The sequence below is a fragment of the Sturnira hondurensis genome, unplaced genomic scaffold (genome assembly GCF_014824575.4).
Source record: "Sturnira hondurensis isolate 20B ecotype Veracruz unplaced genomic scaffold, ASM1482457v3 Scaffold0003693, whole genome shotgun sequence".
NCBI lineage: Eukaryota > Metazoa > Chordata > Mammalia > Chiroptera > Phyllostomidae > Sturnira > Sturnira hondurensis.
The window spans coordinates 10,619,701-10,646,733 of record NW_028076324.1 but is presented as its reverse complement, the minus strand read 5'-3'; the positions used below and the strand labels follow the sequence as shown (position 1 = coordinate 10,646,733).

At 57.0% G+C, this 27,033-nt stretch overlaps 2 protein-coding genes across 4 annotated transcripts; one reads left to right on the top strand and one right to left on the bottom strand.

The window, feature by feature from the left end:
- Positions 1-204: 204 nt before the first annotated feature.
- Positions 205-13,762, bottom strand: NRTN (neurturin). Of its 3 annotated transcripts, XM_037042662.1 has the most exons (4): positions 13,347-13,762; positions 8,624-8,796; positions 3,602-3,777; positions 205-792 (listed from the first exon to the last, which is right to left on the bottom strand). In XM_037042662.1, exons 3-4 carry the CDS (start codon positions 3,768-3,770, stop codon positions 368-370), a joined length of 594 nt encoding a protein of 197 aa, XP_036898557.1. In that variant the 5' UTR covers positions 3,771-3,777; positions 8,624-8,796; positions 13,347-13,762; the 3' UTR covers positions 205-367. The 3 variants fall into 3 exon arrangements, with proteins under 3 accessions (XP_036898557.1, XP_036898556.1, XP_036898555.1); XM_037042661.1 differs by lacking the exon at positions 8,624-8,796 and having other exon boundaries at positions 3,602-3,813; XM_037042660.1 differs by lacking the exon at positions 8,624-8,796.
- Positions 13,763-21,475: 7,713 nt separating this feature from the next.
- On the top strand, positions 21,476-26,978 carry DUS3L (dihydrouridine synthase 3 like). Its single transcript, XM_037042657.1, has 13 exons — positions 21,476-21,660; positions 22,355-22,640; positions 22,887-23,393; positions 23,744-23,785; positions 23,943-24,095; positions 24,323-24,439; positions 24,634-24,699; positions 24,771-24,881; positions 25,324-25,420; positions 25,602-25,677; positions 26,041-26,229; positions 26,309-26,437; positions 26,824-26,978. Exons 1-13 carry the CDS (start codon positions 21,560-21,562, stop codon positions 26,894-26,896), a joined length of 1,947 nt encoding a protein of 648 aa, XP_036898552.1. The 5' UTR covers positions 21,476-21,559; the 3' UTR covers positions 26,897-26,978.
- Positions 26,979-27,033: the final 55 nt, after the last annotated feature.

Sequence of the window (27,033 nt, the reverse complement as noted above, 5' to 3'; positions counted from 1 at the left end):
TCACCCTATTTCCCTGCTTGTACCCTGAGAACCCTCTTTGAATATTTCCTCTCCCCACAAAGCAAACGGGGCCTTCCCGCCACCCTGCGGGTGATACCCGCTCCCATCCCCTTTTTCCCAGTGGAGATGGCGCTGCTTTCCCACACGCCCTCCCCCTCCGAGAGGCGGACAACCCTGGTGCGCGGCGCAGTCAAGCCCCGGCTCTGTTTTCCACACTTTATCTCTGTACAGGTATCGCGAGAGTCCCGAGGCCTCGACAGCATCTTCAGCGCCTGGGCAGTCTGTCTCGGGGTTTGCCAGGCGGGGCTGTAGGTGCCGTCGGGGCCGGGAAAGTGGCCGCCGTCTGGCCGGGACCGGTGAGGTAGGGTCACACGCAGGCGCACTCGCGCGCCGACAGCTCGTGCACCGTGTGATAGCGGCTGTGCGCGTCCAGGAAGGACACTTCGTCCTCGTAGGCCGTCGGGCGGCAGCAGGGCTGCGCGCGAACCCTCTCCCGCCGCACGCGCCGCCGCTGGCGCAGGCGCCGCAGGCCCAGGTCGTAGACGCGCGCGGCCGCCTCGCACGCGCCTGCGCAGTAGCGGAACAGCACCGTCTCGTCCGACGCGTAGCCCAGGCCCAACTCGCTCACGCGCACCTCGAGTTCGCGCAGCCCACAAGGCCGCGTCCCCGACCGCGCACGCGCGCGCCGCCGCCGGGGTCCCGCTCGACGACGGGGACGCGGGGGCCGCCCTGCCCACGGCGTTAGCTTGCGCAGGTCCACCGCATCCGGGGCTCCCTGCAGCAGTGCACGGTCTGCGAGGGGAGGGAGAGAAGGGGTTGGGGGTCAGAGGGTGGCGGGAGGGAGTCTCCTCCCCTCGATGTTCTGCAAAAAATGACCCTTGAGCGGATGCTGGGGCGCCAGCACATCTGCCTGGGCAGTGTTGGAGGGGTGCATATCCAGACCCCCACGCTTGGTCCCCAACACCCCAAAGGTGTTGGTAACACCTTTCTGGGCGCTGCTCCTATGCTGAGCTGCTCAGAGCCTGGCTAACCCTTCTTGGGTGCCCTGGACCACTTTCCAGCCTGCCCCACCTGAGCTGTGCTGATCTGGGTGTCTCAACCACTCTAGGCACCCCACCCCCAATACTGTCTGTGGATCCCATCCTTATGCTGGGCTGCACTCTGTCTGCCCGGTGCTGGAGTGCTGCTCCTCCATCTCAACCCCTCACCCTTTAGTTGAACTGTATGGGTCTCTGCTTCACTCTCTGGGGTCCCCCACCCAAAGCCCCCACATCTTTTTGGAGCCCCTGGACTGCTCACAACCCTCATCCTGTCCCTACTGCTCCACTGTGCAGTGGGACTCAGTTCCCCCAACCGGAAACACAAATCGAGGTGTTTGGGCTTCTCAGAACACACAGAGGAGCAGCAGGAGGTACTGAGGCCTGTGTGCAGACTCCAGGACATGGAGTGGCAGCAGCTATTGTCAGGGCCACTCTCATGTCACAGATAAGGAAACTGGGCACCCAAAAGAGCAGACGTGCCCGAGGCTGTACCACCAGCAGGCGGGGAGAGACACAAACTCAGCATTCTTCCTGCCTCTATCAAGTGCCCAAGTTTGGCCCAAGTTCGGCCCAAGTTCAGCCCTCTTCTCCCACAGCTGCCAGGAGGTGCCCAGGCTCACAGAATCTCAGGGTCCTGTAGCCTAAATTTATTTCCCAAGAGACTGGCCCTGCCCCAGTACAGTAAGTCCTTACTGTACATTGTTGGTAGGTTCTTGGAGCTGCGGCGAAACAAAGAATGAAACCAGTTTTACCAAAGGCTAATTGACATAAAGAAGAGTTAAGTTCCTAAGGCATCTCATCGTTATAACAAAACTATGTTTGAGGAAATAACTTTATTCAAGAAACTGTTACATTCCGCAGCCCTGGGAGAGAAGTGCAGGCGTTGGAATGGCTGTTGGGAGGCTCCCAGCCCCTGACAGGTTACAGTCCTGCTTCTGGTTGGGAGAAGAAATCCTGAGTTTAGCCCCCACCTGCCCTCAAGGCTAGCACACCTGGTTGTCAAAACAAGTAAAAGGGAAGCCTGAGGGGGAGGGACTGTCCCCCTGGGGGGTGTCTGTTTCCACAGGGGATCTCAGAAAACAGACAAGCCCCCATTCTGAGCCTGGCTCTGCCATTGTCCTTGTACAGCTTCAGGTATGTGCCGCCCCGCTGTGTCTGTCTCCCTCTCTGCTCAGTCTGCTTGCAGAGCTTGCCGAGTCCCTGCCGTGTTTGTGGCTGGGAGGGTGGAAAGTGGGGAGTGACGGAACAGCCTTTTCTGAGTTCTTGCAGCCCAGAAGGAGGACTAGGGTGACCAGCACTGTCTGCTCTGGATTTAGGTTTGAGCCTGGCTCACTTCTGGTGCCTATAGTTGCCCATTCCGTGTGCACACCCCAAGGTGTGCATCTAGAGAGCTATTTGGGAGGTTGCCAGATGAAATACAGATGCCCAGTTAAATTTGAATTTCAGATAAACAGTGAATAATCTTTTAGTATATCTGTCCCTGCATCCCTCCAGCAGGCCTGGCCACGTGCACAGGGTCTGGAACACAAAGAGATGAGATCTGCTCCCTGCCCCCCTGCCCCCACCCCTACCCCAAGCCTGAAGTTCCACCATCAGCGAATTAGTCCCAGGGACTTGAACATCAGGCCTTGGGGGAATCAGCAGCCACTCCCTCCCCACAGCAGAACTGGGCACAGGGATAGGACACAGGGCCGGCAGCCACCACCCATGGGCTGAGACACTTCCCAGTAGATTCCATCATTGGTGCTTTGCCCCCAGAACCTGGAGCACTAGCTTTGGGGGCCCCCACCTGGGTCTCTGGGACCCAGTGTCCTGGAAAGGACTGTGGTCTACAAGGGCAAGGGGTGGAGGTGGCAGCAAAGTCCACGCTGAAGGCCACCCTTGTGCACTGTGAAGACAAGAAAGAAGGACTGTGTGGTCTGGCAGGATGGGTGTGCGTGCGGCCGCCATCCGCAGGCACCGTGCATGCGCCAGGCCTGCACCTACATCCCAGCCGCCCACGTGGGCACACCGCGCGGACATGTGCGTGCAGACACAAGGTCAGGGCCCACACAGAACTTATACAGGACAGGTGCCAGAGGCACGTGGGGAGTTGGATCAAGTGGCCACATTCCCCAGGTGGGTGTTTCACTTGTCTGCCTCCCTGCCTTTTCCACATCCGTCTCTCCCACCCACGTCTGTCTGTCTCTGTGCTTCTCTGTTTCTAGGTCTCTATCTTCCCCCTTCTTAGTCCCTATCAACGCATTCAGGTCACTGGGGCCTCCAGTCCAGCTCCCCCTCCCCACACTGTGCTATGGGGGGCCACCCAGCTGAGTTCCTAGGTCTAATCTCCATCTGGCCCCCAACCCCGGAGGGACAGAGACTAATTCCTTGTGACAGTTAAGCCAAGAGACCCCAGTTCCCAGGAGCCATCCCCCCCTTTCAGGCCTTGGGGGATTTGCACCCTCCCTCCACCCCATCTTTAAAAAGCCTCTGTGGCCCAGTTCCACTGCCTGAAATGCCACCAGTATGGCTGCCCCTATGTTGGGGGTATCTGACCCGAGATCAGGAGAGGGGCTTACACTGGGCCAGGCGGGCGATCCGAGCATCCAGGGTGCGAGGTGGCCGGCGCAGCGGGGCTAATGCGGGTCCGAGGCGTTGGTTGAGGAGCAGGCCATCCCGACACATCCAGATGGAGAGCACAGAACTGCAGAGCACCGAGGCCAAGGCCGCTGCCTTCCAGCGCTGCATCCTTGGCCTGTGGGCACGGGATGGTCAGCCCAACAGCCTCAGTCTGCCAGGCAACAAACAGGCCTGGAGTACTGGGCGAGGCACTGGGTACACAGTGGGGCCTCTGATTTGGAACCACTGCTGCTTAACAGTCAATAATAACAGACATGATTTAGCAGGCACCCACCGAACGTGGTGGTGAATAGCACTGCTAAGGAGGGGCGGGCGCTGTGCCAGGGGTATCGGGGAACTGGCCCCCCTGGGGGCCCCAGAGTGCTCTCCTGAGAGTTGAGGAAAGTTGAGACTTAGACAAAGGTAGCAGCTGGCCAGGTAGAAGAGAGTGGTATCTCAGGCAGGGGGAACAGCCAGTGCAAAGGCACTGAGGCCGAATCAAGCTTGGCCAATCCAGCCAGGAGCCCAGTGCATTTAGGGAGAGTGAAAAGTGAAGGCATTCCCAGTAGGGGGCACTGTGGGGTAAGGGTGGCCAGGAGGCCCAGTGCTTTGAATAGTATGGGAGGCAGAAATCTTGGGATTGAGTCTTTGTTCCTTAACTAAGATGTCCTTGGAAGTGACTTCTTGCCCCTTTCAGAGCCTGGGTTTACTCTCTAGACAGGTAAACTGATCCCCACGAATCGGCTGCAATGAACCTGAGTTGCTCTGGACCCACTTCCAGGCTATTGCACAAGCTGGTCCTTCCACTCAGAACACTATTCTCTCCCTCCCCACTTCTATTCCCCTTTGGGTTCCTCTTGGACCAGCGCCTCCCTCAGGAAGCCTTCCCTGACTGCCCCCCACCCCAGGCCCTGAGCACCCCTATTAGAGCAGCCATTACTGGGTGCTGTGACAGCCTGGGAACGTCATGCTTAGTGCACGGTGTTTAATAACCCTTGTGCATCCCCACAACCATGTCAGAGCAGCTCCCTGCTGCCTGGCGGCCCCTGGCCCTCGTTTACATTCCCCCACCCAGCTGCCTGGTGCCGGCCTGCGCAGGGCCTGGCGACAAGCCCGGTGTAAACATTTACACAGAGAGCTGAAAGCCGGGCTGGACTCAGGTCAGCAACTGGGCTCGGCCGCGGGGTGCCGGGAGCCCCCATGGGTGCACCTTGGCTTGCCCGGGTACAGGGCAGATATTCGCATTTCTTTTGCGTGTGATTCGCATGGGCCCAGTGGTGCATGGTTACGCAGCGCCGGCTCCCATCTCACAGATGCACTAGCACAGGACCTACACCCAGCAGAGAGTAACAATGGGTATTCATGAAGTGCCTGCTCTGTGCAAGACCCCGTGCTGAGCCCAGGAGAGATGCACTATTACCTCCATTTTACAGCTGAGGAAACTGAGGCACAAACTGGACAGGAAGGGGCTTGTTCAAGGGTATTTGGCTAGAAAAGGACCTGAGATTCCAACACGGGCTCTTTAACACCAGGCACATCACATGGGCTGGACTGGGCTGGGCTGTGCTTTGAAGCAGAGGCTATGGAGTCACTCCAAGGACTTGCCACTATGTGGTATCACAATTCTCATTGCTGTTGGTGGCGGTGGTAGAGAGTGAGCTCCCAGACATGGGGGCATGTAAACAAACCCTAGCCAGACTGAATATCTAAGGGCACAGCACTTGCAAAGTCCTGGGGGCAGGACCAGGCCCGGCTTGTTGAAGGAACAGGGAGGCGGCCCCTGTGACTGGAGCTGAGTGAGGGAGGGGAGGTGACAGGGCAGGCTGTGTGGGGCCCTGTGGGCTGTTGGGAGAATATTTCATTCTCAAGGTTATGCAGCAAGCAGAGGTCAGCCATTTGTCAGGTGCCCAAAGCCACCCCCCCTTTAAAAAAAATTTTATTGATTGATTTGAGAGAGCAACATTGATTCGTTGTTCCACTTCTTTATACATTCATTGGTTAATTCTTATATGTGCCCTGACCAAGGATGGAGCCCACAACCTTGGTATATTGGGACGACACTCTAACCAAGTGACCTGCCCGGCCAGGGCACCCCCTTTATTTATTTATTTAGGAATCAAACCAGCGACCTTTCGCTTTGAGGAAAGACGCTCAACCAACTGAGTCACACCAGTCAGGGAAATCCCCTTTATTCTTAATGAGCACCTACTATATGACAGATCTTGTTCTATAAACAGTGCATATTAAGTCATTTCAACCTCGTAAGAATCTTCATCCCATTTCACAGATGGAGAAACTGAAGCCTAGAGTAGTAACATGACTTACCCAAGGTCACAGAGCTGAGATTGGAACTCTGGTGGCTGCAACCCCTAGTAGGGGGAGATGGCAGGGAAACCTACCCAGGCTCAAGACCACCGGTGAACCTGGCTTTCTCTTGGTCCCAACACCCGCCTCGTTCTCACACCCAAACCTTGGAGCAGCGTGCTTCAGCCTCCCTGCTGGAGCCAGGCCCCTGCATGGCACCAGGCTGTGGTCCAGACTCTCCTAAGGCCTTAAGAGGGGACTGAGAGGGTGGGTGAGACAAGAGCCAAGAGACGGCCTGACCAGAGGACTTCCTCCCCTCCCCTCCCCTGGTGGCCTTGAAGCAGTAGACCCCACCAGAGCTCTGATGGGGCACAGGAAAGCAGGGGGGCTGACAGTGGAGGGGGCCCAGCATGCCAGCTGATAAGCATCTATTAACAATGGGCCTTTCTGTAAGGGGGTCACCCAACTGGTTTGTCTCTGGCACAGGCCTGACCCTGAGAGGGCGACGTGGGTGTGGCGGAGGGCACGGGGAGGGCCCAGGTGTGCTTGTGTAATGGAGGCCTCCAGACTCAGGGAGGTGCATTTGGGGCTCACACTCATTCACACCCAGCATTCTCATTCTTGTACACAGAGTCCCACTCACACGTGGGTATTGGGTGTTTTTACACTGTCAAACAATACCCCATTTACACACTCAGTGTTTTCATACTCACAACCATGCATTTGGACATTTTTACATACACTGAAGCCCTCACATTCCCACACCTCAGCACTATCACATACAGATTTGGGAGTTCTCGCACACACAAACACAATCACACTCACACACTAGGGTGTTTTCACACTCCTATTCAAACATTATCATATACCTGGATATTTTCATCATTAATCATCTAACATCACGCAGACTTGCACGGAATCACACACGTTTTCACACTCAAATATCAGAAACACATGGGAGCATTACCATACTCACACACTGTTTCACACTCACACATGTGGGTATTTTTAGACTCATGCATTACAACACTGGCACACTACCATGTGCCCAAGCTACTGTGTTTCACACTCATGCACTTCCACACTTGGGCACTTCACATTATACTCAAACATGATCACACTTAAACAGTACCATGCTCACACAGTAGTGACTCTGCATTCTGGCTACATGCTCATGCATGCGGGGGCACACGCACGTGCACACCCTCACGGTGGGCTGAGGGTGAGGCCTATGGAAGTGGAGGAGGCAGAATGACCCAGGAGAGAATTGCCCTGCCCCAGCCCCTGGCACCCAGCCAGGGTTCACACCTGCTGGCATCTCAGGTGCCACCCACACTGCCCCAGTAGGGACTGGCCAGTTCCCTTCCAAGCCCTAAAACAATGTCCAGACCCTGGAGAGTCCTCACTGAAGGGGGAAGGGAGCAACCTTTCTACTTAGGGAGCAGGCCAGTCTGAACTGCAACAAGAGGGGTTGAGGGTAGACCTCCATCTCTGGCTGAAGGCCACAGTACCCCCAGGGCTGGGGTGGGGAGGGCATCTGAGACTCAGAGAGGAGCAGTGATAAGTAGCCCAAAGTCAGTCAACAAGGCAGGTCCTTCCAATCATCCAAGGAGCAGGCATTCAGGGTGAAGGTGTGTGGGTGTTTCTGGCAGCTTCCTTGGTGGTGCCAGGAAATGCTGCTCATTATCCTGGTGCCCAGGCAACACCCTGGGGCTCCACCTGTCCACAAAGCTTCCCCGGGACATCCACCAGGCATACTTGTTCGCAGGGTGAACAGCCTCTGTCCTGCAGAGCTCCTGGCCTCAGGGAGGCACCAGCTTCATGCTTGTTTCCAGGGACAGGAAGGATGAGAGGTGACCTCTGCCTCAATCCACTTACCCCTTCAGTCTGGGGAGGCCTGGAATCGGGGCCTGGAATCACTGGGCAAACTCCTACTAATCCTTCAAAGCCCTACGTCCTAAAGCCCCTTCTCCAGAAAGACTTCCCTGCTCCCCATCTTGGCACCCTTGTCACAGGTCCCTCCCTCTTCCCCAGCCCTGCAGCATAGTGTCTACGTCCATGCCTGTTTTTTCTGGGGTAGGAGTTTCTGGAGGGGCAGCCTGGGCTGGGTTATTGCAATAATTCTGTTCACAGAGGCATGAGTTGGCTGCAGCTCCCCAGTCTTCACGCTTTTGGTACCTCCCTCCACGTGCTGTCTTCTCCTTCCTTTCCCCCTCACTCCTGGACAATCCCTGGTCCTCCCATAACTCAATTTCCCCATCTCAAAAAGTGTCCAAGGGAGGCCACCCAGCACTCTGGGAATGCCCGGAGGACCTGGGAAGGCTCAATGGGGTGGCTAGTAGGGCTGCCATCACAGCCCGCGGCAGAGCGAGCCGGGCTGTGGAGCCACACGGGCAGACGTGGGGGTAGCCTGCACACCCAAGGAAGGTGTGTGTCTGTGAGCACTGACCGCAGCACGTGGGCTCCAGACAGCTGAGTCTGGGTCCCTGCTCTGCCTCTTCCTGGCTGGGTAACATGCTCCTCTTCCTCTCGGAGTCTCAGTTTCCCCATCTGTACAACAGACTGCCCAGGAGCCCTCCCTCATTTGGAGGGCCATTTAATTCAGTTAAGTTCTGCAGACCAGGCCAATGGCGATGGTGGGGCCCAGCCCTCGGACACGCGTGCTTGTAGGCCTGTACCTCTGTTTCCCCCGTCAGCACTGACAACTCCATGGCTGGCAGCTGGGTGTGCTCCTGGGAGAGCCCTGCTCGTCTCCTCTCCCTGAGATGGCCCCTGGGGGTCCACTGATGGGGAAACTGAGGTCCCATGACGGGTGGGACTTGGGCCTCTCTCAAGGCAAGACTCAATGGTTCTGCAAAACAAGAAACAAACTCTGCAGCCCACAAAAATGTGTCCCCTCCCTTGGAGAGCCCCAGGGCCCAGCCCCACCCATGGTGGGATGGGGAGGCCAGGGCAGTGTGTTGAGCTGGCAACACACATCTGGGGGTAAACCAGGAACATCTGGCTAGCACAGCTGTTTCTGATGCTGCATGTGCAGGGGCTGGGGCCAGCCGTGGGACGGCCTCATAGTGGGCACAGTCACAGACACCCCCAGCGGACCAGACCTTTCCAGGCCTGGCCAGAGGTGGCAGCATAGCCTCTCTTCTCTCCGCCCCCCCCCCCGCCCCCCCGCCGGGGCTGCCTGCTGCTCAACTGCTAGCACCTTCTCTGGCCCCTGCTACTCTGACGATGGAATGTCAGCCTGAGCTCCTGTTAAGGGGCCCTGGGTTTGTCATGGCCAAAGTGCAGCTGAGGGGTGGACAGACAGAGAGAGAGTGGCGTCTGGGGAGGACCGTACTGGCTGCTTTGTGATAATAGTAGTAAAATAATCACAGCTAACAGTAACCCTAGTGGACAACACTACTGGTATAAGCAATTTACATGTACTGACTCACAGCAAGGTATGGACTATTTTATTCCCATTTTGTAGATGGGAAAACTGAGGTCCAAAGAAGTGAAGTGACTTGCTCACATCAAACAGAGTATAAGTGACCAGCCTGGGATTTGAACTCAAGTCTTTGGGCAAACTCCTACTCATCCCTCAAAACCCCAGCCCCAATTCCCACTCCTCCACATTCTTAACCATGGCCTCTCTAACAACAATAACATTAACACCTGGCAGTGCTGGCTATTCCATTTATTTAGTGCCAAGCACTGTGCTAAGGGCTTTCCATGTTTAATTCTCCCCACTGTCCCTGGAAATGTTATTATTACTAGCCCCATTTTCCACACAGAGTAACTGAGGCTTAGAGAGGTAGAGTGACTTGTTCAAATAAGTGGTTGAGCTGAGGTTGAACCTGAATCTGATACCAGACTTGTCCTATCAATGGCTCCACACCCCTGGGCTCTGGATAAGAGGGTGACGAAGAAGGGAGAGGGGATGCAGCGAGGGTACGATAGGCTCTGCGGTTTGGGGGGAAATGGGCTGAGCTTCAGGGAAGCGTTTCCCCAAAGACACACAGAACAGCAGAACCAGCAAGTGAATTAAAGGGCCAGAGATGGCAGAAAGCCCAGACTGCCAGGCTGGGAACTAACTAACATTAATTCAGCAAACACTGACTGAGCCCCTACTGTGTGCTGGGCCAGGCAGCGAACTCTGGATGACCAAGGCCGACCTGGACCCCACCCTTGCCAACTCACTGTCCAATCAGGGCAATGGATTATAAATAGTAAATAAATATGGTCATTTAGATGTTGACAGTGAAACAAAACTAAAAAATAAAACAAGGTAAAGCAGTAGTGACTAGGAGCAGCTTTGAGGCTGAGTGGTCAAGGAGTACTTCTCAGAGGAGGCAGCATTTGCATGAAGATCTGAGGAGAGCATTCCGGGCGGGGAGGACTGCTGGAGCAACGGCTGTGAGGCAGGACTGTGACTGTTCAAGGTGACCAGGGTGACTGGAGCAAGAGAGCCAGGGAAGTGCAGGGAGATGAGGTGGGAGAGGGCACAGGGGCCCTGTGACCTGTCTGCAGGGCCAGTCCTCCACTCTCCACTCTTCCTGCACCTGCTGTGCATTCCCAGGGAGGCCGGGCTGGGTGTGTGTGTGCGCGCGCGCCCGCCTGTGTGGCGCGGGGCCAGAGTTTTTCAGACCTGAGGACCCACCATTTCTAACCCAGCCTTCTGAGCTGGCCTGTAAAATTCTCACCTTGACCACACCAGGCTGGTCTGGGGCTGGCCCCGTAGCCATATGGGACGGGCAGGAGGGGGCTGCCTGGGGAAGGATAACAGGATCAGCCTAAAGAGGCCTGGCACGGCGCACAGCTGAGCAGCTGGTGTGGGGCCCGGCGGGTGGCATGAGGGTTGTGGGTCCTCTGAGAGTAGCCAAGACATCACACAAAGCTGGTCAATGGACAGGAAGGGAAACTGAGGCACAGGCCTCAGGCTAAGCTCAAACCCTAACACTAGTTTCCTGAGAACTAGGGCACCTGAGTCACTTCTTCCATCCCCCCAAGTTCAAATGTTGCCTTGGGTCCCTACACACTGAGCTGTTTAGGCACAAATGGTGTCCTCTCTCTGGGCCTCACTTTCCCCACCTGAGAAGTGAGATCTACCTGCTGCCAGCAGGGGCCACCCACTAATTTCTTCCTGCCCTGGGCCCCTCTGCCCCACTTGGGAGACCAGGAGAGATGCATCTGCAGAGGAATCCCACAATCCCTCCGCAAAGATGGCTGGGCCCACTGACACCACACTCATAAACACCTATTCCGTTCTCCTCCACGTTTCCAGCCCCAACCCCCAGTAGTGTGCCCCAGCCCACCGCTCCCTCTGCCAACCTTTCAGAACAGTCTGTCCTTCCCATACTCACCCAGGCACCCTGGATTCACCGCAGCCAACCAGTCTGTTCTTTCCTGCTTCTAGATCTCTGCCTGTGCCACCTGGAATGCGCTTTGTTTCCCACTTAGAAAACTCTTACTGCCCTGGCCTGGTGGCTCAGTTGGTTGGAGCATTGTCCCATACACTCAAAGGTTGCGGGTTCAGTTCCTGGTTAGGGCACATACTTAGGTTGAAGGTTGGATCCCCGGTTGGGGTGTGTATGGAAAGCAACTGATCATGTTTCTCTCACACTGATGTTTCTCTCTCTCTCTCTCTCTCCTTCCCTCCCTCCCTTCCTCTCTCTCTAAAATCAATACACATATCCTCTAGTGAGGTTAAAAAAAACAACAAAACTCCTACTCATCCTTCACAGCCCCAGCTCCAAAGCTCCTCCTCAAGGAAGTCTTCCTGGACCACTCTACCCTAGATAGAGTCTTTGTTCCCCACTCTGGGCTCCACCCTTGGTCTAAGTCTGTTGCCCTTGAAGGACAAGGATCAGGAGCCCTGACACCAGAGTCAGCCATACCATTGCTGTCCAACAAACATCTGTTGAAACAATCTCTTGACTGTGTCTTTGTGTCTGGCTACAAACTGTTTGGTTCCTTCTCCTATCATAGACTCTTTATATCCTCTGCTCCTTCCCTGAAAACTGAGGCCTGAAATTTGAGGGACAAGCGCTGATACTGGAATTCCAGACACTGCACACCCAGCTGCAGGGGGGATGTTTGGTTTTCTTCCCTGCACCCTCTGGAACCAGCTCTTTGCAGTTTGCTGTGGGTAGGCTGGTAGGCCCAGGAGTGGCTTCGAAATCCCGACCCTCAGGAGTCCTGGGATGAAGGGAGGTGGGAGGGGTGTCCAAAGTGCCCCAAGGCAAGGGGCTGAGGGTGGGGAGAATCTGGCAAAGCCAAGAGTCTTCCCTCTACCGACATCCGCCTAGACCAGTCACGCCCCATTGGGGCTTCCTCAGCCTGGGGCACTTGAAGGCAGACAAAGAGTGTCAGGGAACAGGGAGGATGTCGGGCAGGGAGAAGGCAGGGCAGGCAGGCGGGAGTGAGGAAAATCAGGGGTCCAGCCCCCTGTGCCCCTTTCCAGGCCCCTTGCCCGGCTCCCAGGATCCGGGCTGGTGGCCCAGCCTTGCAGGTTAACCATAGGCCCCCTAAACAGGGCCAACGCCACCACAATACATGCTGGTGCTTCCTGGGGAGGGGACAGAGGTGACAGCAACCCCTGGGAGGGGCCATTTTCCCCTCCATTCCCGCACTAAATCTGCCCACCGTCTGCAGCCCCCTAGGTCTGATAAATCCTAACCCCCACACCGCTCCTTCTGGGAGAATTTTGAGACTATCCTGAGCAAGACAATGCCTCTTTTAAAAAGCAAGAAAGAGGGGCACAGCCGCTTCTCCTTCAAGTCCAGCTTTTGCCCTTAAGGATCCCCCTCCTCCAAAAAAAAAAAAAAAAAAATGTGTTCGCGCCCTCTTGTGGCTGAACAGTGGCTCCAGGAGCCAAGAGAGCCGGGCCCTTACCGGAGGACACCGTGTCCCCGGCGGCGGCGGCGCGCGGGGAACGCGGCTGGAACGCGCCACTGACAGATGTTTACTTCTGTGTGCAGCTGGGCCGCGACGGCAGCCCCCTACCCAGGGTATGCAGGGTCTGGATGCTCCCCACGGCCCCTCGTAGACCAAACGGCAGGAGGGCTCGCCCTCTTAGAGGCTGGGGAGGGGATTCCGGCTGCCCCGGCTCCCACTCCTCTTCAGACGCACACATGGGGGCCAGGGAAGGCAGACGTGCGCTCGCCCCGTCCGACAGGGTCTCCCTCCCCGCCAGATCCAGACTGGGAGAGGCGTTGAAGGTCGCCCTCCCCACACCGCCCCTCCGCCAAGCGCCGACCTGTTGCCCCTTGACCCCACCCTCATACACAGGCGGGTTCTGGGCTCCCGCAGGGAAGGTACTGGTCTACTACGGGTCTCTAAGAGCCCCCCATACTGCCATACATGGGGCCGGACCTCCCCTCATCTCGGTCCCTTGTGGGCCCCTTGATTGCCCCTGCTTACCTGCTGGGGTGCCGGACTACCCGTCAGTGGTGGCCGCGCCTGCCGCCCGCACCGGCCCCAGCCCCTGCCCCTGCCGCCGCGGCCGCCATTCGGGCCGCCTGGGCCCGTGGCGCCTGGGGGGGCCCGGGCCTGAGGGGGCGGCCGCGGAGGGGGCGCGGTGCGGGCCGGCCCATGGGGCACCCCCGGGCTCGCTCAGCCGCGGGCTGCGGCCATCCCGGTCCCGCTGGGGCTGGGGCTGGAGGATGCCCTGGACGGCCTTCGGCTTGAAGGACGCGGGAGGCGCACGGACGGCACGGGAGACCTCGGGGCGCAGCGCGGGGCTCCCAGGCGGCAGAGCAAGGGGCCCCGGCACTCTGAGCCGCTCCAAGGCGCGTTCTCCCGCCGCCTCTGCCGAGGACCGCTCGGCCGGCGCGGGGACGGAGGCGGGGCCTGGGGCGGGGCCAAGGGCGGTGGCTCGGGTTTCCCGGGACGTGAGCAGCCTTCGCCCCGCCCCATCCGATGGGACCGGAGAAGCGCAGGTGGCAGGGGTCTGGGGCCACAGCGCCACCCTAGACGGCGATATACCCGGGCCCTGGCGAGCTCTGCAGCGCTCCTGTTGGAAAGCGGATCCCAAGGCACCTTCTCCCCAAGAGCCCCTCCTGGGATAGGAGCCACAGTGCCCCGACGCCAATGCCCGCGGCTCTCAGTTTTCCCTCCCTCCAACTATATGAGGATCTGGCCTTACAGTCTGGCTCCCGGGTCCTTCCTGGTCCCCTTTCGGAAAACAAGGCCAAGAAGTCCCCTCACCAAGGAAGCCCCTGAAGGGAATCCTCTGATCAGCGCTCCCTTCAATTAGCAGTTTCTCATTCCCCACGCTAGTGACCCAACGGTGCATCTTCAGTAAATCCCGGGCTCCAAGACGCCCCCTCCCCAGATCCCTCTCTGGACAATTAAGAGTCACAGTATTCCTCCCAACCTACTAAGGATTGTATGGTCCCCTAGTCGCGCCCCAGGTCGTCTTTCCAGAAAACGACAAGCCTCTCCTGAAAAAAAAGCCATTCCAGGGAACTAAGATCCAGTGTTTTTTTCCCTAAGACAGTGATACCCTAAGACTGACTACTACTGTCCACGGAGTCCTCATCAAATGGAGGTTCCTTCCAGTTTTGCCCCAGGGCCCTGCGGGGGATCTCTTTCCCACGCATGGCTCCCATCGGCGCTCTTCTGAGCACCAAGATCCAGCGCTGCTCCCCAACAACCAATGAGCCCAAACCCACTGGGTCCCCTCCCCGACGGCTCTGCGTTCCCAAAGCGCCCCCTGGCGGCCTCAGAGGGCTAGAGGGAGGGACTGGAGGGGCAGGGTGGGCGGGGCTGGCACCACGGTGGCTCCACCCACTCCGGCCTAGTTATGGAGAAACACCTCCCCGCAGCCCCGCCCTCGGCTCCAGTGCGATCTCCTCCTCGCACCTTCCAGGCGGGCGCCTGTGTTCTTGGGGCCTGGTCCCCAGGTTTCTCACTCCCGCTGTCTGATTTCCTGAGGTCTTCTCACTCTGGCCCAGGCCACCTGCATTCCTCTAATCCCAGCATTTTGCGGTTAAGAACATTAGGCTCTAGTAAGACCCCACTCCCCACCCGCAACACACATACAACCATGGGGCCCATACAATTTGCATGTACACGGTGATGGAGGCCACTCAGGGACCCTCACCCTGCTGTACTCAAGCTCATGAGAGTTTGAGCCGATCGGGTGTGCGCACAGCGTGTGCGCACTGTGCGGTGCACGTGCAAGTGGGATGTAAGCGGCAGTGTGACTTGGGGTCAGAGTAGTAGTGGAGCCGTGGCTGCCAGGTCCCAGTCCAGGTTGGAAAGAACAGGTGTCTGTGCTGTGTGGCTTTGGGCGGGTACTTTTCCTCTTTATGCCTGAGTTTCCCCACCAGATTCTCAAAGGGTTATAGAGAGGACCTGTGCCAGGCGCGTGGTAAACAATGTTTAAGGGTCCTTCACTGTAGGTGTTAACACATGCTCACTTCCAGAGATACCTGCACCTTCAGAAGGGAAGGGCATGGCACAGTTGGCCACACAGATATTCCCCAACCTTTGTCCCAGACAGGGTCACACCCACCACCATGCCTGTTCTCACATATCAGTGCCATCCTTACATCCACAGCAGTCACAGCCACCTACATCCTGTCACCCAGATGTGAGCTGATGCTCACGCTCATACAGATATCCTCACTTCGCTCCCATTCACAAATACTCATGCAGACAGACACAGAGTTCACGCTGCTCCAACACATGCACACACACAGCTCCCCATTGAGACACAGTCCTGCATGATATTCATACACTTATCATCAGCCCACTGGCCTTCAGAGTACCTGCAGGGGTCAACTTAGGGCTGCTGGTGCACATGCACACTCACTTGGCACATTGTTACACAACTCCCATGTTGCCTGCTGCTGGCACACACACACACATTGAGCTCACACAAAAAAACGACAACACTCACATGCCATCCTGAGCACAGATTGCCTACACCACAGCCACACATGCAGAGGAAATGTGGAAACACTGTTGCGTGTGCACACACACCAGTCTGGGAGGCACAGCTTCCCTGTACACACGAAGCCCTGCCGGGAACTCACCCCCACCCCTCCAGCCACATTAAGCTGTCACCAGCTGCACCGTGGCTGCCTCCTGCTCACCCCACACTGCCTGTGTCCCCTTCCCCCTATGGTTCAAGGCCTTGGGGGAGGGGTTGTTCAGGCACATGGGGAGCAGGACACTCACATGTGCCCACCATGTGGACGCTCATAAAACGGTTGTCCTGGCAACAGCAACTTGAAAGACTTGGTTCTTCCTCTGGGGTGGGTAGGACGGGAGAAAGGAGGTGGGGACAACAGGATCCACGCCCACCTTCCACCACAGGCATGTGTGTCACACTCAAGTATACACACACTGATACAAACACATGTGGAGGAAACCTCATCACACTCATACCCCAGAGACCTGGCCCTCCTCAGGGCCAGCCCCACGTGGTCACATGAAACATAGGTGTGACACCCTCACATACCACTGTGTCACGTCCCAAAACCCAGCACCCCACCACTTTCTGTCACCAATCTGCACACTATTTTGGTGACACAGAAACCCCATCACACTAGCTCACTCACACTACAGCCAGGAATTGGTGTGCACAAGGGCACCTCTGCCATCTAGCCCTCACCCCCCTCAAAGGAGTTGTCTGGGCCTGGCTACCCAGGAGGCCGAGGAAACTCAGAGGGTGGTTCTATGTTCAGGAAACACGAGTATTTACAATGCTTTATTTTTAAACCTTCCTTGTCCCACACTGGGGCCCCTGCAAGGCAGAGCGGTGGAACTAAAAGTGCAGCCCATGGGTCTGGACTGTCGCTGCCCAGGGCACGAATGTTTGGAAACCAAGGCTTGGCGAAGAGCAGTGGGCACCCATGGGCACCTGGCCCCTATGGCTGGTTTGAGCCTGCTGGCCCCAGGGTCAAGGCTGAGGCAGGGGTGGGACAGAACAGGGCAAGCTGGAACCTAGTCTCTTTCACATGCTTGTGGTATTTATCCAGGAATTAGCTTTGTTCCTTCGTAGCCTCCTGGGATGCCTCCCCCAGGTAACTCCAGGCAACACACCCCCTCCCCAGCCTGCTCTGTGCCCACTTGGCAGTTTTGAAAGGCAAGAATCAGAGAGGTCAAGATGCTGGCCCAAGGTCACACAGTAAGGAAGACACTCAAACCTGTGGTTGGATGGCTCTAGAATATTCAGGCACTTCCCCCAGCCACTCCTCCACTCCTGTCCCCTGAGGTTGGCCCCCTGCCTTCCCTGGGCAGTCACTGCTCCCAAGGGGAGTGTTCTATTCAAGAATGGAGGCCCATGGAAAGGTTGTGGAAGGCTGGCAGCTGCTGGCCAAGACTTGGACTTGGCTGGCAGAGAAGTTTCCATTTTAGCTCCAGGAGCTGGTCCAGGCCCTGAGGGCCCAGTACTGCACTTCAGTACCCCCAGGGACCAGCCCTATGGGGATGGGGGTGGCCCAGAATCCACTGTGCCCTCTATCTGTCTAGCTGTCACCAGCGGGAACACTGGCCGTCTCCACACACTAAGCATTACCCCATCCCTCAATGTGCTGATGACCTAGCTTGCTGGGCCTCAGTTTCCTCTCTGTGAAATGGCTTCCATGTTTGTTTTGTGCCCAGCACAGGCCTTCAGTGGTGGGTAGTGTTGCTCTCCAAAAGAGTCCCCAAAACTAGGCTTTGGAGTTCTTGATGGGACAGTCACCCTCGCCCTGAGCTACATGGTGCTGCGAGTGAGGAGAAAGGCCTCAGCACACTGACAAGAGACAGAGCTCGACAGTACACCCAGGTGGGGTAAGAGCAAGGGCCCCTGGGGCCAGAGGAGGAGCCATGGGCCTCAGCCAGGGCGAGGCCTTTGAGGCTTGTGGGCGGCAGGAAGGAGCCGGCCGGTTCCAGGCAAAGATGGGAAAAGCAGGGATGGTGGCTGTCCCCACAGGGGCCATTTACAGCTACAGGTCACAGGTTCAAGGGTCCTGTACCTGGAGGCTCTGGGTCAGCAAGGTGGGAAAACCATCAGGGTGGCAGGAGGGAGCTGGGCGGGGGTGGGCCCTGAGTTGTGTGGTCACCTGCAGGGTGGGGCTGGAGTGAGGAGCTTCTTAGGCTCACAGAGGCACAGACCCTCTCCTACAAAAGTCACAAATGCAAACACACTGTCACACACACAGACACATAGACACACAGACACACCCCAAAGTCACTCATACTCAGCAGTGACAGCTGAAAATATATATATATATACCATCACACACACACACACAGAGACACAAATGTAAAAGCCACCAATGTGCATATGTAATCACATATAGACACACAAAACAGCCACCGTCACACACAGATACATACAATAGACATAAAAGACACACATGCTCGTACACACATAAACATGCTCATAGACACACACAGACACCTCCCCAAAGTCGTTCATACTTGGCAGTGACAGCTGTGAATGTGTGCACCATCACCTCCCAGACACACACACACGCAGCAGCCCCAGTCACTGGGGTTCAGCAGCCCTGCAGCACACCCACCCTGGCACCCATCTCTCGGCCGGTCGCCTGCCCTGCTGTCTCACATCCTTGGCCCCGAGTTGCCCTAATCCTGGTCTCGTGTCCTGCAGCCAGAAGATAAGGGGCAGCTGCAGCCGCAGATAAAGAAGGCGCAGCTACAAATCCGAGGGGCCCTGGCAGCAGTGGGCACCGAGCCCAGCCGTACCTGCCTTGCTGCTGCCAATGCCACCCGGCCTGGCTGAGGGGAGTGAGAGGGACTGAGGGAGCAACAGGGAATGGTAGGGGAGGGGAGAGGGACAGAGAGACACAGAGAAAAAGAGAAATGTGAAGACCGAGGAGACAAACCTGGAGGGAAAGAAAAATGCAGAGAAAGATAGGAAAGAGACAGAGGGGCACACAGAACAAAATGCAGAAAGAGAACAAAAATATTGGGACAAAAGAGGAAGAATAAAAGAGAGAGCTAGTGACTGAGCGAAGTGCCAGCAGCCTTCCCCAGGCCCTGCCTCACCCCCACCTGGGTGCCTTGGTCTCCCCATCTGCCTCCTTTTTGCTTTAGAGAACTACCCAGGCCTGGTTCAGGGTGGGAGGACACCTTCCTTAATGTCCCCACACTCTCCAGGATGACACCTGAAAAGGCCTTAGCCTTCTGTCAGAGCCTCAGTGAAGGTGGGACACCCTAGAACAGGTCCTACTCCCTCTGCCTCAGTTTCCCCAGCCTTGGTAAGATGCATTCACTGAGCAAGTGTTCACTGAGTGCCTACTGTGTGCCAGGCCCTGTGCTGGGTGCCAGGTACAGGGTGACCGAGGTACACCCAGCTCCCACCCTCTCTGGGCTCACAGTCCAGTAGGGAAGACAGCTGTATGACCAGGAAGCTTCCAGGATGATCAGAGCGGTGATGGGGGACACTCAGGCAGAGGCAGAGCCTGTAAGGGGCACTGGACCCACCCCAAGCAAGCAGCTGTCAGAGAGGCTTCCAGAGGAAAAGAAGGTGAGAACTGAAGTGTGAGCGTAATGAGCAAGGTAATGGGACCAGCGGATGGACCTCCAGGAAGAGGGAAGAGCACATGCAAAGACTGGGAAATCTGAAATGAACTTGGTGATTGACTTTAGGGAATGGAGGTGATAAGGGATAAAGCTGGGGAAGGCAGCAGCAGCTGGGTCATATAGGAACTTGGGGACCATGGTCCAGGGCTGGGTCAGTAGGGAGCCATGGAAGGCTTGGGAGCAGGGGAGGGCCATGGTTATGTGTGTCTTAGAAAGAGCTGTGGGAAGCTGGGCTGTTGGGGGCAAGAGGAGAAGACAGTGAGGCCTAAGAGGCGGGGTGATGGGAGAGGAGACTGACTGGAGAGAGACTCTAGAGGGAAAGTGGGCAGGAAACTGTGTGGGGAGGGGCTGATGCCCCAGTCTCTGGCTCAGGCCAGTGTGGGTGGCAGTCCCTGGGCAAGGGACCACTGTGGCCTGTGGACTCAGGTGGAGATGGGATAAATTCCTGTTCCTTCCACACAAGGTCAGAGAGAGAATGAATTAAAGCATGAAAAGGGGACACAGTAACTGTTCAACAAGTTTAGCTACTGGGAATATTATACTGTTAAAATAATGCAATAAATAACAATTAGCAATTAATATTATGCCATTAATACTAATACTCATGTTTATCAATGGCCAGTTCACATTCCCCCTCCTACAGGAAGCCTTCCTGGTCCTACACAGAGTAGGCAGGCCATGTCAGAGCAGAGCCAGGGGATGCTGGGAAAGCTCTCCTTGGAGGCTGAGGCCCAGAGAGGAGTGGCCAGATACCTGAGGTCACCCACTGTGGGCCTCAGTTTCCTCACACCTGTCCAATTGTCTCTCCAGACTGGTCGTGCCTGTGGGAGGACAGGGGGAGACTACTGGTAGAACCTCAGAGGGCAGCGGGATGGGCATCGTGAGAAGTGAGCTCCCGTCATTCACGAGAGGTGGGAAGCAGAGGCTGGGCAAGAAGTCTCCCAGAGACTGCCGCAGTTTCTTTCAGTTTTTGATCTCCCGATTCCACTGTTTTATTCCTAGATTGTCCTACAGAGGGCAGCCGAGGCCAGAGATGGAAGATAAACTTGCTCCCCCGCCCACTTCCATTTTCTTCCAGGTCTTTGAAAAGCGAGTCTGTTATGGCTTCAAACAAATCCATTATTTCCTAGGTCCTCAGTTGCCCCATCTGTTACCCAAGCACAGTCCCAGCGTCACGTCCCTTCCCTGAGAAAGTTTGGTCAAATTTAGCAGTGAAATGCAAAGGAACCGAAGGGATTGGTTGTTCCCACCTGGCACTGTGTTCACGTAATTCAGGGCACGTAACAGTAAAGAAAGTAATAAAAACAGTAGTCGTTAACATTTATTGATTATTATTTATTAAATTCTTACCTTCTGAAAGAGATACTTTTATCAGCCCCATTTTTCTGATGAGGAGATGGAGACACAGAGGAATTAAACAGCAATGTTCCCAAGCTGGTAAGTGGAAGGGCTGGGATTCGAACCTGACAGGCTGAGTCCAGAGCCCTGAGGTCTCTGCTGCAGTAAGTCTCTTCCGGAAACTGGGAGCTTCAGGCGGGGTGCAATGGGGACTGCCACAAATAGTGAATAAATTCTGCCCTCCTTGGCTGACAGCCCTCACACCTGCCTCGCGGTAAGAGCCCAAGTCCTCCCAGCAGCACACAAGGCCCCGCACGACCCCTTTCTTCCCTCTGAGCTCCTCCCTCTCTCCCTTCACTGTCCCAGCCACGGAGGGCTCGCTGCTTCTCCCACACGCCAAGGCTTGGTCCCACCTCAGGGCCTTTGCACTAGCTGTTCCCACCACCTGTAACATTTTTTTTAAAATTCCAGCAGGGAAACAAAACACTTCTGTGGACCTACTGCTGACCGCGGGAGAACAGTGTGCGAACAGCTCAAGGAGCTCTGAACACGTCCTACTCCCTTCCACGGAGTTATCAGTCGTAAATGGGACCCGAAGCCCCACCCCCACGCAGGCTCCGCCCCGTTACGACGACGCCTACAATGGCGTCATTGGGAGCGACCCATGTGCACTTCCCCAGCGAACGGCGAGGATACACTAGCGACCCGGAAGGTCTTCTCTGTACACTCCAAAGCGAGCGTGAGGGGGGCCGATGGCGGAGGGTGCTGCGGCGGAGGCTGTAGCAGAGGGTGGTGGCGGTGGCGACTTAGGAGTCGGCGTGCTGGAACGGGGAGTGGCGCCTATTAAATCTGGGTGAGTCGCTGGGACAAGGGGAAAACTTCACGGAGGAGCGGTGCATGCCGGGAGGCGGAGCACCTCCGGGCGGGAAGCTCGAAGGCTTCTTCAGTGTGGGCTGTTCCTCAGCGGCAATACCTGAGATAACGCATGCGGGGACTGTCACTAATACTCAGGACGCCACAGAGCGTGCTAGTGTGGGAGGGGTTTGAGGCGAGGGCCGCAATGCAAGCTGGGGACTGTAGTCTCAGTGCTTGTCGGGAATAGCGCACGTGCGCTTCTGGGCAGCTCTGTTACAGAGGCTGGGTCCTATGTCTGAGCCGATTACCGGGGGACAGGCTGGGGCTTGCAGGGCTTAAAGGTGCGCTGGGAAATGTGGTGGTTGTAGTCCTCGTTGTGAGGCATGCTGGGACATGCAGTTTATTTTAGCCTAAGGTGGCCAGGGATGTTCCTGCCTGATGCCTGATGCCTGATGCCTGTAATTTGGCTTAACACCCCAGGCAGTGGGAACTCAAAGACAAAATAGTCCCTCCTGTGGCTCTGAGATTCTCCCAGGCTGGCAAATGTCTGGTTCTAAGTAGTGAGGTCCCCATCAGCAGAGGCATGTAAGCAGAGACAAGTGTTCTTAGTTTCTTTCCCCTATGTTCACTGAATGGAACTCAGGAAAGGGATTCCCTCAAGGATTTCCTTTTTTTTCTTTTTCTGCTGACAGATACCTCACCACCAAGGAGCAGTTCCATGAGTTCCTGGAAGCAAGGCAGGAGAAGTCCAGCCAGGAACCCAAGGATGGAAACTGTCATGACTGTGCCCTGGCTGAGCCTGAGGCCAAGCGGATCCGACTAGAGGATGGGCAGCCGGAAGAGGGCACCACGGGGGAGGCAGCTGAGCTCAGCAAGCATCCTCAGGGTCAGAAGAGAGCCCGGGGCCAGAACAAAGGCCGGCCTCACGTGAAACCCACCCACTATGACAAGAATAGGCTCTGCCCCTCCGTGGTGCAGGTTAGTGTCTGGTGTCACCAGAAAGTCCCAGAAGCTTTTAGTCTGAGCCTCTCTGTCCCCACTCAGTCCTCATGGTGTTGTGATGTAAATACTACTTTTCCCATTTTCCAGGTGAAGACAACTGAGGCACAGTGCAGTCACTGACTTGCCCCAGGACCCACAACCAGGAGGGGAGGGGTCTAATTCAAAGCCTGGCTGCCCCAGCCTCTCCCTGTCCTCCCTCACTGCCTCCCTGTTTCCCCGCAGGAATCGGCCGCTAAGTGTTTTTTTGGCGATCGATGTCGCTTCCTCCATGATGTGAACAGCTACCTGAAGACCAAGCCGGCTGACCTGGGCCCTCACTGTGTACTATTCGAGACTTACGGAAGGTGCCCCTATGGTGTGACCTGCCGTTTTGCCAGGGCCCATCTGGGGCCCGAGGGCCAGAACCTGGTGCAGGAGGAGGTGGTCCAGGCCCCTCCCGTCCGAAATGGCTTGGATAAGGCTCTGCAGCAGCAACTTCGAAAGCGCAAGATCCACTTTGAGCGTGCTGAGCAGGCCCTGCGCCAGCTAGGCAAGGGCCACCTACCAGGCCCCACCCCTTCTGTCACTGCCCCCACAGGGACAGTGAGTGCCCCAGGGAAGGACAACTGTGACACCCAGCAGGCCCCCATAGGGCCCAGCACCGGTACCCCTCCCCACAGCCCCATCCAGACCTGCGGGCCTCTGACGGATGAGGACATAGTCAGACTGCGGCCTTGTGAGAAGAGGCGGGTATGGGTCACAGGCTTCCTCTTGAGGGCACTAGCAGTACGGGGAGCAAAAAGGACTGGACACATGCTCCCAGCCACAGAAAGGGATGAGGCAGAGGGAGGCAGTGGTAGAGGCTTCCTGGAAGAGAGGGCATTAGGCCTGGGCGGTTGATGGTTGAGTAGAAGCTGTCCAGGAGACGAGATGGAGAAAAGATGATTTCTCATAGACGGATTGGTTGACATGCAGAGGTTTAGAGGTGAAAGGGTGCTAGGCCAGTGGGGCAGAGAAAAGCACACTTTAGATTATGGGGAGAAGGGAGGCCTCAAAATCCAGGTCGGAGGGTAGAGCCTCTCTGTTTTCTTTCCTTCTAGCTTGACATTGGTGGCAAACTGTACCTGGCCCCCCTCACCACGGTAGGGCCCATGCAGGGTGGGCTGGGTGGTGGCAGCATAGTCACCCGGACAGTGCCCAGTGTCTGTCAGTCTTGGGTCGTCCTGTCGAGGACACTCAGTGTGGGGGCAGGTGTCTGGGGCACCCCTCACTTGTTCTGTGTTCCCCACTGCCCCCCAGTGTGGGAACCTGCCCTTCCGGCGAATCTGTAAGCGTTTTGGGGCTGATGTGACATGTGGGGAGATGGCCGTCTGCACCAATCTGCTTCAGGGCCAGACATCCGAGTGGGCCCTGCTCAAACGTCACCATTGCGAGGATATCTTTGGTGTCCAGGTGGGTGCTGTCCCAAGGGAGGGAGGGGGAGAGAGAGGAGGCAGCTTTCAGATACCGAAATTTGGAGCAAGGTTCAGGGTTGGCTGTCCTGGAACCCAGGCCTGGCTCAGTCACCTCCCAGATCCCTCTCACCTCAGCCATGGGGCGGGCTGATGGCCTTGGCATGGGGCCAGCCAGGGAGGGTCCAGCTGGGCTCCTCACCCCCTCTGCTCCGCCACCTGCGACAGCTGGAGGGTGCCTTCCCTGACACTATGACCAAGTGTGCCGAGCTACTGAACCGCACCATCGAGGTGGATTTCGTGGACATCAATGTTGGCTGCCCCATTGACCTTGTGTACAAGAAGGTAGCGGCCGTTCAGCCCTCGATCCTGAGTGGGCAGAGTGTGGATGGGGCGGGGGCCTGAGATCTGGCTTTGCTCTTGCCTAGTCACTGGGAATCTATGTGGGTCCCTGTGCCTCAGTTTCCTCATTTGACCAGCAAGGGATGTCAGGCCCAGTGTGGGTCCTGCCCTTTGCTCCAGCTGCTTGTCTCTCCCAGGGTGGGGGTTGTGCCCTCATGAACCGCTCTGCCAAGTTCCAGCAGATCGTTTGTGGCATGAACCAGGTATGCCCCAAGATGTCCCCACCTTTTCTCTACCCAAGCCTGGGCCCTGCTGACCATACCTGTCCCCACAGGTGCTGGACGTGCCACTGACAGTGAAGATCCGCACAGGCGTCCAGGAACGTGCGAACCTGGCACACCGGCTACTGCCCAAGTTGCGGGACTGGGGTGCAGCCCTGGTCACGGTGGGTCTTGGGGTATAGCAAGTATCAGGGGCCTTTTGGCAACCCTTTCTTTTTTCAATTTGAAAAAGATTTTATTTATTTTTAGAGGGGAAGAGAAGGAGAGAGGGAGAGAAATAGCAATGTATGGTTGCCTCTTCCACACCCCCTACTGGGGACTTGGCTTGCAACCCAAGCATGTGCCCTGGCTGGGAATCGAACCAGTGACCCTTTGATTCACTGCCCGAGCTCAATCCACTGAGCCAGGGCCTGGCAACCCTTTCTAATGGTCTCTCTCTTCCCTGCCTCCCTTTTCATCTCGGCTCTCCCTCCATCTCTGACTGTCTGTCTGTCTGTCTGTCTGTCTCAGCCTGGGTCTCTGGTCTCTCTCTCTCTCTCTCTCTCTCTCTGATGCTCCACCTTCCTGGACCTTCCTTCCTTCCCCATGTGGCTGCTTCTCCTCTAGCTCCACGGCCGCTCTCGGGAGCAGCGCTACACCAAGCTGGCTGACTGGCAGTACATCAAACAGTGCGTGATGGCAGCCAGCCCCATGCCCCTGTTTGGTGGGTTCCCTGTCACTCCAACTTATATGCCCTGTCATCAAAGACCACAGACACCTGGGCCCACCCCCTATCAGAGACCCCTCCCTGCCTCAATGGGGGCTGCTGGGTTGGCAAGAACTCCCCAAGAGCTGGCTTCCATGCGTGTGTGTAGCTCCCTGAGGCCCCTGTATCTGTCCCTCAGGAAATGGAGACATCTTATCATATGAGGATGCTAACTGTGCCATGCAGACCGGCGTCGCTGGAATCATGATTGCCCGGTGAGCGTGCCCGGCACTTGAGCTGGGGGTGGGAGGCCGTGTGCAGAGAGCTATCTGGAGCTGCCCTTAAGGCCTGTGTCTGGGGGGGTGGTGTTGAGGCTGTGTCTGAGCTCTCTCACTCTGGTCACAGTACTGTAGCCCAACTGCTGCACTCCCTAGTCCCCATTGTCCCCAGCAGGTGTGTCTGTCTGTGCAGAGAGAGGGCGGGGCTATGGCTGGGAGGGGCGGGAAGGTCTGGAAATTTCTGCAGCTGTGGGCTTGGAGTTGCGAGTTAGAACTCTTAGGGTTCGAAGGTTGTATGAGCACAGCAGGCGGGCCTGGGACTGTGGGTTTGGACGCCTCCAACCACTCCCCATCCCTCAGCGGTGCCCTGCTCAAGCCGTGGCTGTTCACGGAGATCAAGGAGCAGCGACACTGGGACATTTCATCCTCCGAGCGCCTGGACATCCTGCGGGACTTCACGCACTATGGCCTGGAGCACTGGGGCTCGGACACGCAGGGCGTGGAGAAGACCCGCCGCTTCCTCCTCGAGTGGCTCTCCTTCCTGTGCAGGTGGACGTGGAGCAGCCAGGGTGGGGGTGTTGGTGAGGTGAGGCTAGCCTGGCCCAACCCTGTCTCCACCTGCCTGCAGGTATGTGCCCGTTGGTCTGCTGGAGCGGCTCCCCCAGAAGATCAATGAGCGCCCCCCCTACTACTTGGGCCGTGACTACCTGGAAACACTCATGGCCAGCCAGAAGGCAGCCGACTGGATCCACATTAGGTGCTGGGAACCGAGGAGCTGGGGGTGGGGGGCACGCTGGGGGAGGGGTGGCCCAGGCCCCAGGTCTGACCCTGCCTTCTGCCTGCCCTNGTGGAGCAGCCAGGGTGGGGGTGTTGGTGAGGTGAGGCCAGCCTGGCCCAACCCTGTCTCCACCTGCCTGCAGGTATGTGCCCGTTGGTCTGCTGGAGCGGCTCCCCCAGAAGATCAATGAGCGGCCCCCCTACTACTTGGGCCGTGACTACCTGGAAACACTCATGGCCAGCCAGAAGGCAGCCGACTGGATCCACATTAGGTGCTGGGAACCGAGGAGCTGGGGGTGGGGGGCACGCTGGGGGAGGGGTGGCCCAGGCCCCAGGTCTGACCCTGCCTTCTGCCTGCCCTCACAGTGAGATGCTGCTGGGACCTGTGCCGCCCAATTTCATCTTTGTGCCAAAACACAAGGCCAATGCCTACAAGTAGCTGCAGGGGTGAGAGGGGGCATTGGAGGTCCCCTTAGCGTGTGAGAAGACAATAAACTTTATTCTTTTAAAACTCTGGCCTTTCTGTGACCCTGAGGCATCCCCTTCCTGCTCCCGGGAGCCCTTCCTGGACACCTG

Bases quoted from the DNA above. Each gene is read 5' to 3' on its own strand.
- NRTN (XM_037042662.1), bottom strand. From the start codon at position 3,770: ATGCAGCGCTGGAAGGCAGCGGCCTTGGCCTCGGTGCTCTGCAGTTCT. The intron at 793-3,601 runs GTAAGCCCCTCT...CTCCCCTCGCAG, and splicing joins GATCGCCCGCCTGGCCCAGT to ACCGTGCACTGCTGCAGGGA.
- DUS3L (XM_037042657.1), top strand. From the start codon at position 21,560: ATGGCGGAGGGTGCTGCGGCGGAGGCTGTAGCAGAGGGTGGTGGCGGT. The intron at 23,394-23,743 runs GTATGGGTCACA...CTTTCCTTCTAG, and splicing joins GGCCTTGTGAGAAGAGGCGG to CTTGACATTGGTGGCAAACT. The intron at 25,421-25,601 runs GTGGGTTCCCTG...TCTGTCCCTCAG, and splicing joins CAGCCCCATGCCCCTGTTTG to GAAATGGAGACATCTTATCA.